General features: G+C 47.5%; 1 protein-coding gene across 1 annotated transcript; it reads left to right on the forward strand.

Moving 5' to 3' along the window:
• The first annotated feature begins 1201 nt into the window (after positions 1-1201).
• On the forward strand, positions 1202-2323 carry GPR174 (G protein-coupled receptor 174). The gene has a single exon (XM_044682475.1). The coding sequence runs from the start codon at positions 1202-1204 to the stop codon at positions 2321-2323; it is 1122 nt and encodes a 373-aa protein (XP_044538410.1).
• Positions 2324-11021: the final 8698 nt, after the last annotated feature.

Raw genomic sequence — 11021 nt, forward strand, 5'->3', positions numbered from 1 at the left:
GGAATAGCAGATCAGGTTGAATCAGTAGGGTGGGTACATATTATAGAGATCCTCGAAAACCAGGCAGAGAGCTTGATGGATTAAGCAAGAGGGAGTTACTTTTGGTGAGAAGTGGTATTAGAGGAAACCAATTCCTAGCAGAGGAAAAAGCCTATAGGCCTGTGTTGGCGAACCTATGGCATGTGTGCTGAAGGGAACTGCTCCCCTCCCCTTCTCGTGTGCCTGAGGACATTTCTCACATGGCCCACCCTTCTGCCCAGTAGCCCAGTAGCCCAGTAGTAAGAGGAGAAGGAGTGGTTCCTCCCTCCCCTGTCTGGAGTAAGGCAGGGGGCTCACATGCAGTGTGAGGGTTGCCGTTTGGGCACTCAGTCTCTAAAAGGTTCGCCGTCACTGCATTAGGCTATTTGAATTAGTAATGCAGGTGATGAGGGCCTGAGCCACCAGAAAGGCAAGAAAAGGGAACCAAAGAAGACAGATGATATGGAAAAGAAGACTGGAATAGGAGTCAGGAGATCTGGGTTCTAGTCCTACCTCTGCAACTTGCTAACTGTCCTTTATAGACTTGAGGTCCCTTGTTTGTAAAGTGAGTAGACTGGTACCTTCCAGTTCTAATATTCCACAGTTCATCTGAGTTTCCTTGTGGAAACCTTGTCCTCTTCCCAAAATGATCCTCATGATGATCTATTTTCTCTTTCCCTTGCAGTTCTGCTTCTCTCTCCCGGTTTCAAGCCTTAAAGGTTCTGTGGAAGTAGGCCCAGAGAAATGACCTGGACAAGTTAATTTGCCCTGAAGTGTGACGGATAGACCCTTCTCCCGCTTTCCCAAACCAGTACCCGATATGGTATTTTTCATGACCATGATCACAAAGAGTTCAGTTCTTTTAAGAGACTTGGGGGTCTCCCAGAGAGCCCTAAGAAGGCATCCTACCATCACACCACATGATATTACCTGCCAAGAGATACCCATCACCATGTGGGGCTTGGAGGAGTCCTTACATGATATATTCAGAATCTTACCGAGAGGGAACCAACTGTTATAATGTCCTAGAAGGCCTTGCCACCATAACAGCAAGAAGGGGAACTTATAGATGCTTGTCAGTGGTGCTTTCATATCCATGAATACTGAATGCTAATCCAAGACAAATGTCCACATAATTCTACGAAAAGCTCCCAAATCATGTACAGGAGCTCAAGCAAAGGCAATGAAAGGAGAACATTATTCTATGCCTTCAGGTTTCCCAGCCCATCCATTATCTGTCACTGAAAAAGCTCTGGAGTTGGCAGTGGACTTAGGTGTGGCCCGGAGGGAGTCTCTGGAGAGAAACATGAGTAGTAACAATTCATGTACCCTAGCAGATATAGCCAACACAGACTTTCGCTATTTTATTTATGCGGTCATGTACACAGTCATCCTGGTGCCTGGTCTTATAGGAAACATACTAGCTCTGTGGGTCTTCTATGGCTATATGAAAGAGACCAAGCGGGCTGTGATCTTCATGATCAACTTGGCCATCGCAGACTTATTACAAGTGCTCTCCTTACCCCTGAGGATCTTCTACTACCTGAACCATGACTGGCCTTTTGGGGAAGGCCTCTGTATGTTTTGCTTCTACCTGAAATATGTGAACATGTATGCCAGCATCTACTTCTTGGTGTGCATCAGCGTGAGGCGGTTCTGGTTCCTCATGTACCCCTTCCGCTTCACCGACTGCAAGAGGAAATGCGATCTGTATGTCAGTATAGCCGGCTGGCTCAGCATCTGCCTCGCCTGCCTCCTTTTCCCCTTTCTCCGGATCAACCAGGAGAAGGCCAGCAACCGAACCAAGTGCTTCGTGGATCTGCCCACCAGGAACGTGAACTTGGTGCAGTCCATTGTCATGGTGACGGTGGGGGAGCTGGTGGGCTTCATCACCCCTCTCATCATTGTTCTCTACTGTTCCTGGAAGACGGTGTTATCGCTAAAGGAGAAGTACCCGGTATCCCAGGACCTTGGGGAGAAGAAGAAAGCTCTAAAAATGATCTTAACCTGTGCGGCAGTATTCTTGATTTGCTTTGCGCCCTATCATTTCAGCTTTCCCTTAGATTTCTTGGTCAAGGCCAACAAAATCCAAAGCTGCAGGGCCCAGAAGGTGATTCTGATATTCCACTCAGTGGCCTTGTGCTTGGCGAGCCTGAATTCCTGCCTGGATCCAGTCATTTACTACTTTACCACCAATGAGTTTCGGAGGCGGCTGTCCAGACAAGATTTGCAAGACAGCATCCAACTCCATAACAAAAATTATCCAGGCAGCCATGCCTCAACAGTCGGAACAGGACTATGCTGAATGCACTGACTGCCTGCACTGCCTGAAAGCTCAAAGGTTAAGACGACGTTTCACCACCCCAACCAGGGAAAATACAGCAGCAGCACATGTGCCAGTGTCTTCCTTGGTGATGTCCCAGCCAGGCCACGTGGGTGTACGTAGATCCTCCTCTTGGCTCCCATTCAGGACTGAGTACTCTTTCCATCACCTGAGTTGTCTTGACCATCCGTTACATTGCCCAGCAACTCTCTGTAACCCCTGTGCTGTCAATAGCCAGTGTTCGATGGCTCGTCATTCACGTCAACATTCAAGTGACAGAAGAGAATGCCGTGCCATCGATGGAATGAATTTTGTTTATCCCAGAATTGTTTCTAATTTCTACCGTGTTAGGCCATGCGAAGCTATTTGTATTCAGGTGCAATACAATTGTCCAGTTACTCTACCAAACACGGGATTACGATACAGTAAGGTATTTGTGAGAACAGCAGGCTTTTCCAAAGTCAACCAAGGGCTGGCCTTGGAGAAAGGAAGACCTGGGTTCCAATCCCGCTTTACTAGCTTTGTGACCTTGGACAAGTCACTTGCCTTCTCTGAACACCATCCTCTCCCCCAGGCTATTCTCTGAGACTAAGATTGGGATGAGATTTCAATCTTTATTAAAAGTCAAAGGTCTTCAACAATACACATGATATTTGCAAATGAATCATATAACCATTTATTCTATCATTAACTCATACTCCAAACTCATTCAAATTCTGGAACTTGGAGATCTTTGTTTTGCCCCTAACCATTTATCCACCTGTGACCTCCAAACTCAAAAGCACCACATTGCTCCTTTGGGAATATGGGCCCTGGCCACTGCTTTGGCTTCATAGCACAAGGGGAGGCAATGATCGCATTGGAGCAGCTGGTCCCAGCCATGCCTCTTGGGGAACTGTTTCCTATCTTTACCCTACCTCCTGGGAAGAGCTCAGAAGAGCTTTCTGGGAAGCATGGGCCCTTCTACGAGATCTTAATAAAGAAGACGAGACGATGGCTCCCATTTCTATAGCTTGATAGTTTAAAAAACTGAGGTAGGGGTTACATGGGAAGCGAATACAATCTGAGAACACAAGAGGCAGTATGAGGAAAGGGCACTGAACATTGAGTTGGGAGGGCCATCCCTCAATTTGATTCCTTCTCCTAACACTGCCCCCTGGGGTGATCCTGGACAAGTCCCCTCTCTGAGCTTCTCTTTCCTCATCTGTTAAATGGGGATAATTCCTAGAGGATCAACCTTTTGTTGCTATGAGGCTCAAATGAAATTATTCATGCAAGATGCTTTGAAACCTTAAAGCCTATCTCTATGTTAAGCCATTACTAGCTGATATGCTACTTTTTCATGCCAAAAAGAAATGCACATTTATGACATAGTGGAAAATTACTTCCTTGGAGTCAGGAAGACCTGGCTCAAGTATGGCCCCTGACCCATCTTGGCTGCATGACTAGGCAGGTCACTTAACCTCTCAGTGACCCAAGGCAACTCTCTGACACCGTAGCCGAGTTCCCCATATGCATCAGCGGAGGGCAATTCCACCCCAAGAGTTCCCTATATTAATGAAATTACAAGTTTGGACAAAAACATAACATCTATGGCAGCATATGCTTATCATAAGGAAAGATTGTGTAAAGCACTTGAGGGCTGGGTTTTCTTGGCAGTACAGGGGATTACTTGAGACACAGGAATTTGAATTTAATAAGTATCATTGCAAAATCAAGCAAACTAGAAAGGAGCCCAAGTATGAGATATTCAGTGGAGTGTTTCCTTAAAAAATGTTTTTATGGCTGCTTTCTGGTTTTACGTCACATTCCTTACCTCCCCTACCAAGCAAACCTTCCCTTGTGTCTAAAGTATTTTTAAAAAGCAGTTTAGCAAAACCAACAGACGTATTAATAATGTCTGACAGCTTCTACAATATTCCACACACAGAGTCTGCTACTTCTGAATGAAAGGGGGAGGTGCATCTTCTCACCTCTTTTCTAGGACCAAGTTTTATCATTTTATTGATGAAGCATTTGGTTTTGTTGAATTCTCTTTGTTTACATTATTGTAGTCATTGTGCGCATTGTTTGCTTGGGGCTGCTTACTTTACTCTGTATCAGTTCTTATAGGTCTTTTGAGGTTTCTCTGATTCCTCATATTTGTTATTTCTTTATAACTTCTTCTTATAGTAATATTCCATGACATTTGGGTACCACGATTTGTGATGCAGAGAGCACTATGTCTGGCAGTGGAAAGGGCCAAAGTTTAGCCAAGACACAGTCCTTGCCCTCATGTGGCAGCTCCATAGCCTTTTGGGGGAATAAGTCACAAACCCAGATAACGCTAATACTCAAAATTGCCTAGGAGGTAAATGGGAAAAGTACAAAGTACTGAGGGCCCTAAGGGTAAGGGGGTCACTAGCTGAAGGAGGCGGGGCAGTGCTAGAATTGGAAAGACCATTGGGAAGAGTAGGCACCCGAGCTGCACTTTAAGCAGAGCAATCCAAACAAGAAGGAAGGCATTGCTATAGCTGTCTCCTTCTCTTTGCATCTCCTTCTACATAGGATCTCAAAACCATGGAATGTTTAAAATTGGAAGGTCTCCTCGAGGCCTTCCAATCCAACCTTTCTTATTTTACAGATGAGAAACCTGAGGACTCATAGATGGCAAATGATCATGTAGTCAGCAAGTGGCAGAGTTAGCAGTTACTACAATAATTAGAGTTACCCAGGGCTCCCGACTCCCATTTACTCTTCCCACAATGCATGGTACTCCCCTACATAGCAATTTTAGCATGGCTCCTGAGGCCTTCTACAACCTGCCTCAACTTACTCTTTAAGATATATACTGACCTAGAGTTGGGAGATCCTTGGCCTTAAATTCGGCCTCTGATGCTCACTAGGTGTGTAGCTATGGGCAAATTATCCTCTCTGAATAACAACCATAACACCACCTTCCTCCCAGAATCGTTAAGAGAGTAAACAAGAATACGGTTGTAAATTGCTTGGCAAACCTTAAAGCACTATAGTGATGCTAACTATTATTATTATCATTATCAACCTCAGTGTCCTCATCTGCAAAATGGGAAAAATAATAGCAGCTACCTCACAGGGTGTCGTGAAGCTCAAGCAAGATGATGCGGGGAAAGTCAAAGTAGAACTCTTTGTCTAGTTATTGATCCCTAGCTTAGGGGGAAAGCCTCTCTGTCACAGTGGAAGGATGTTTGTTTGACTTTTGGTTCCCGAGCCCCTAATCCTGATCTGAACATGAGATGACGTGTCAACAGATTGTGCATTTCACATTTGGGGATCATTGAAATGGCTCGTTCTGCTCACCGCTTACCACTGGGTCTCTAAAGTGGAAACTCCTGTCCCAAGAACCAAGGATTCTTGGCCTGAGTGGGATTCGGGGGGACCTTGGGGGCAAGTGAAGTTCTAGGTCAGAGTTGAAGTTCTTGGGAGACAGCAGTATTAGATTTGGAGTAAGGACTTGGATTTCAATGCCACCTCAAATACTTATTGCCCGTGTGACCTTGACCGAGTGACTTTACATGTCTGAACCTTGGTTTCCTCCTCTATATAAAAAATGGATCACCTCTACATCCTGTGGGGTTTTTTCATAAAATACTGTGAAAATGTGTAATTTGGGCATAATTTACTGCTATAATTTATAAAATGCTTTTTTGCCTCAAAGAGTCTCATTGTGCTACTTACTACCTGCGGGACCTTGGGCGAATCACTTCCCCTCTCTAGGACTCAGTTTCCTCATCTATAAAATGAACAACTTGGACTCACTGGCCTCTAAGGTTCCTTCCTGCTCTAGATTTCTGATGTGAGAATAGTCATTGACACTATTGGGGCATCCAGAAATCCTTAGATACGTGATTTCCCAAGCTGAGAAACCTCCCCGCTCGGGGCTGTGCTTCCCCCTTTCCCAGCTACTTGACAGAGAAGGTCCCTCTGTGTTCCCCTGGCCCTTCCCAGGATGGTCAACTTCCATGCTCTGGATCATGTTCCCCCTCAAGCCAAATGGCCTAAGTTTGTTCTGACTTGCCTCTTCTGCAGAGCTATACGTAGCAACTCTGCGACCACTGGTGCCCTCATTTCAGGTTGGTTTTTTTAATGAATTCAGTTTTTTAGGGAAGGAAGAGACCTTGGTCCTCAGGACACATGGCCTCCTGTGCAGAGGGAGTCTGGGATGCCACGCTATGGAGAAGAAACAGACCCTGGAACACGAGAGCCCGTGAACGAAGACCCCAGAACACCAGAGGGAGGAAGACCCCTATCTGGTAGCTTCTCATCTCAACTCATCTCAAGGGCAACTCTGGAAGTTTCTAAGTTGCCGAGAATTTGGGTCAGGGGAGCGAGTTCCCCTACGCCAATGAAACCACAGCTTCAGTCCCCGGCCCTCTACTTTCAAAGCATGTGCCGAGTTCGGTCATTTCTCTGTCAGCAGGGTCCTCTTGGTCGAGGGGTGTTGAGGCAGAGAGCCAGCCCTGGCCCTGCTCTGCCTCGTGGCAGAGAGCAGGCTGGTTCCCTCTACCCACTGGTTGGAAGGGCTTCCTGAGGTCTCTCCTTGGCAGCCCGCTCTCTTGTATACAGACAGGCTGGAGGCAGAGAAGCGAGTCAGCCTTGTCAGAGAGAGCTGAGACCAAGCAAAACTGCCAAACAGGAAGAAAAAAGACCCATTTCCAGAAAGCCATTTAATCACATGGAATGATAGTCTGTTTTCTAATTGGTATCCGCTTCATTCTTTCCATCTCCTGCAGCGACTGAATCCCCCCTGCCTGGTGGTGGGATGGAGGTGGGCGACGTGCCCTTCCTGGGACACCTGGAGAATGGCTGGAGAGAAGCCTGTACCAAAAAGAGGCTGGAAAGACAGCCTGGCTTCCTGGCTCGGGAGGTTCTGATGCCCGGCCGCGGGCCAAATTGGGAAGTTGGGGAAATGTGTGTTTTTTGGCCCCCGCCTCCCCTTCCTGTGTCCTTTCCTGAATTCTAACCCTTCTCTTTCCCTTCCTCTCCTAGGGACCCTGGCCAGGGGCTCTCTGGCTAGGAGAATGTCATTTGCGCCAAAGGGTTGGCACTTCCAGGGCCACTGACCCTTCTCAGCACTCCTCACACCCCAGCCCATCTCCTGCTAAGCCTCTCTCTACTCTTGGCCTCCACTCCTCACGAGAAGCTACATGATTGGCTAGTAGCAGCCCCGACTGGTGGTCAATCCAGTGGCAAGGGGACGGGGAGCCACCTGGTTTTTGCCCTGAATGGACGAGTGGCTCTGGTGGTTTCTGGAACACTGTTTAGAGGAGAATCTCAGTTTGCATTTTGGCCCCAGCAGGGCCCAAGAGGGCAACTGTTAGCCTCCCAGGCACTGGTTTCTAGGTTTGGACAGGCTCTGAAAGCCTCCTCCTCTTCTGGCCCATGGCTCCTTGGACTTGGTTTCCAACAGTTGGCATTGGATTTGTTTCAAACCTGGACGAGGAGGGTTCTGTGCCCACACAAGCCAAAATGTGTTCTGAGGAAGCAGACGGGGAAGGTCCCCAGGATTGTTGTGATTTAGAGAGAGAGAAAAGATGGGCTTCCCCAGGGGGGATCCTGATGAGTGACATTCCCAAGTGAGGGCCAACGAACCCTTTGGTCATTCACAAAGCCCCAGTTAATGGAGACTTTCAGGTGAGAGTTAGAAAAGCTCTCAGCTTCTTTCTCAGGGAGGCCACATTCTGCTCCATCTTAGAATGAGGACACACCGTCCCTAATTTCGCTCTTACTGCAGTACCACAATGCCCACCACAACTCTGGGAAGAAGACAGCGCAAGTACTATTGCCCTCCTGTTAGAGAGGGGGGATTCGAGGCTCAGGGTCAACAGAGCCATGACTTGAACCCAGGACCTTTGACTCCGAATCCAGGATTCCTTGGAGTTCAGGGTTTGGAGCCTTTTAAGGGCAGGAAAACTCCGATTTCCCTCCTTTCCTTACTACAACCCCAAAGTCAAGGAAAAAAAAACCCAGAGCGTTAACACACAACACATTTAACTAGAACAGTTTGCCCAATAGTATGCGTATGCCCATATGTGCTGAGGCTCTGAGTTCCAACTCGAGCCTTGAGTGGCTGGCAGAGCCATTACTAAAGCCAAGTGACCGGATGTCGGGCCTGAGGTGGCAAATTCTGAGGGCTTTTCAGCCTCTCGGGAAGAAGGTGAGAGGGTAGCTGAGTGGCGCGGAGGAGCTGCCGTGGGGCAGTCTGGTGGCAAGGCGGTAAGAGCCGGTTCCATCTCATGGGCTCATGTTGGTGAGGGGAAGGGAAAGCAGAAGTCTTGCCCGGTTTACCTACGAAGTGGGAGAACCATAGAGCTCGTCCAAGTCTACAGCCCTTATTTTATACATGAGGAGACTAAGGCTCAGAGACTTGGCCTGAAGTCATGCAAGTGACAGTCAGGATTTGAACACAAGTCCCCATCTTACAATTACAGAACTCCTTTCAGTTCCACACTGGCTTAATTCCCACCCAGAATGCAAACCCATGAAATCTTTTCCCTCAGGGCCAACTGTGGCAGGCCAGTTTCCTGAGCAGTCTTAACCTAACCGGACGAAGAAGAAAGGCGGTGGCGGGTACCTACATCTGCCGCCCACTGCCCCACTTTCCACCATCCCGCCCTGAGTTTGGCCCATGCTAGGCTTCTGCTCCCTGTAACGAGGGCCGTGGGACCAGTATGTCTGGTAAAGCCCAAGAGGCTCCATTCCCACTCAGTTGCACAAATTGTGCCAGGCCAAATGGGCTGGTGGTCAGAAAGGGCTGGCACCCTCCGAGTGAGCCTTGACCATATCCAAGAAGGCCACTTCTCTGATCGGAGGCTTCCTCCTCTGCACTAGATGGCTTTCAAGAGCCCTTCCACGTTTAGGGCTAGAAGGCTACGCTCTCTTCTAGTTCTGGCACTCAATGATTCTATAATCCTGTGTTCCCTGCTCTAGGCAGTGCCGTTCCAAAGCAAGTTGAGTATAAACTCAAACGTCCTGGAGGAAGAGCAGCTCCCTCTCCACCCCGAAAATAACAGCGACAACAATAACTAGGAATACTCCCGCTAAGAGCTCTCATTCCTCTAGTCCGGTGGACTCTTCATCCTTCTCGCTTTGATTCCCATAACTTTCCAGTCCTTGACTTCTAGCAGAGAGACGTCCCATTCTTACTCTCCAACTTGGTAATAATAAGCTCGCAGTTCTTACATGATCTCATCCATGTGACCATTCCCTCCTTTGGTGCTGATCACAACACACCCACATCTTCTCATCCAGGAGGCTTCTTGTGCCTGTTCTCCCATGGAGACTCCCCAGAAGATTTCTCCCAAATTTGAAAGGTCTTCCTCTGGGTCTCTTGGCATTCTGTGAGCACCAGTACACACCATCTGTCATCATCATCCCTCGATCTCACCACATGTCTGGCGCACCTCCTTTTCCGATGATACATTTCCCCTATTACTGTGGAGGGCACCGCCATCCTCCGAGTGTGCCAGGCTCAAAACTTGGGAATCGTTCTCAACTGCTCCTTCTCTCTCCCCACCCCACATCCAATCCGCTGCCAAGGCCGGTTGTTTTTATCTTTGCAGCTTCCCTCATCCCCACAGCTACCGTTTGATGAGTCTCTGACATGCGACTTGGATTCTTTGGGGATTGTGATGATCCAAGAATCTTAAGTACACAGAATCGGTGAGATAAATACCATTTCTGCTTCAGAGATGGGTCTCTTTCAACATTCTTTTTGAAAAAAAAAATTATTAAGTGCAAGATTATATACAAAATGTTAAATGCTGTTCATTATTGAACGTTGAAGTACAAATTATCTACGATCACTTTGTCCGATAAATAATTGGAAAAAATGCCAAAGAATGAATTGGTATCGTATTTGAGTATCTGCTAAGTGCTGTGGAGGTCTCTGACCTAAGTATTGTTATCTCTTTTGCCACCCATTTCCTCTGTGACCTTGGCCAAGTCACTTAACCTCTCTAGACTCCAGTTCCAGTTCTGTAAAAAGAGGAGATTGGACCTCTGAGGTCCCGTCCAGCACGAATCTCTGATCCCATGAGCTTATGATTCCTGTTTTACAGATGTATCTTGCCCCGGGTCACAAAACTTAGAAATACCTTCCAGAGCCAGAATTCCATGCCAAGCCTCCTTCTATTCCATGACCCATTAATCATCATCGGCATCATCCCCATTAACAGCGAAAGTCCATTAAGAGCCTGGATGAGCTGGGGCCCTTTGCCAGGTGTTGGGGCCCCATTGGTCCCTGGCCTCAAGGGAGTGTTGGGGAAAGGGGACATTGAAATAAAAAGTTAAAGAACACTCCTAGACAGCACGTGCTCAGTGGCCCCTGGGTAACCCATGAACAGGTAAAATGGTAGTCATTCATTCCGGAGCCTGGTATTTAGTTTAGCTAATTATTTACACCTTTTGAAGGGCATTGACACAGAACAAAGGGGAAAGAGAGGAAATGCAAAAGGGTTAGAAGGGCTGTCAGGTGTGACTCTAAGCTCATACTCTCTCCAGGAGCTCAGGAGCTCAAGAGCTGGAGGAGATCTTCAAGGGTCACAAAGGGAGCCTTGGCATTGCTAAGTTACTAGTGACTCAGAACAAGGAAATGACTTGCCCAAGGTCACACAGCCGGTAGTTGGCAAAGCCATATTTGAACTCTGGTCTCTGTGTATTC

The sequence above is a fragment of the Gracilinanus agilis genome, chromosome X (assembly GCF_016433145.1).
Source record: "Gracilinanus agilis isolate LMUSP501 chromosome X, AgileGrace, whole genome shotgun sequence".
Lineage (NCBI taxonomy): Eukaryota > Metazoa > Chordata > Mammalia > Didelphimorphia > Didelphidae > Gracilinanus > Gracilinanus agilis.

Excerpts from the sequence above, each read along its gene's own strand:
- GPR174 (XM_044682475.1), top strand. The coding sequence starts at position 1,202 with ATGAAAGGAGAACATTATTCTATGCCTTCAGGTTTCCCAGCCCATCCA.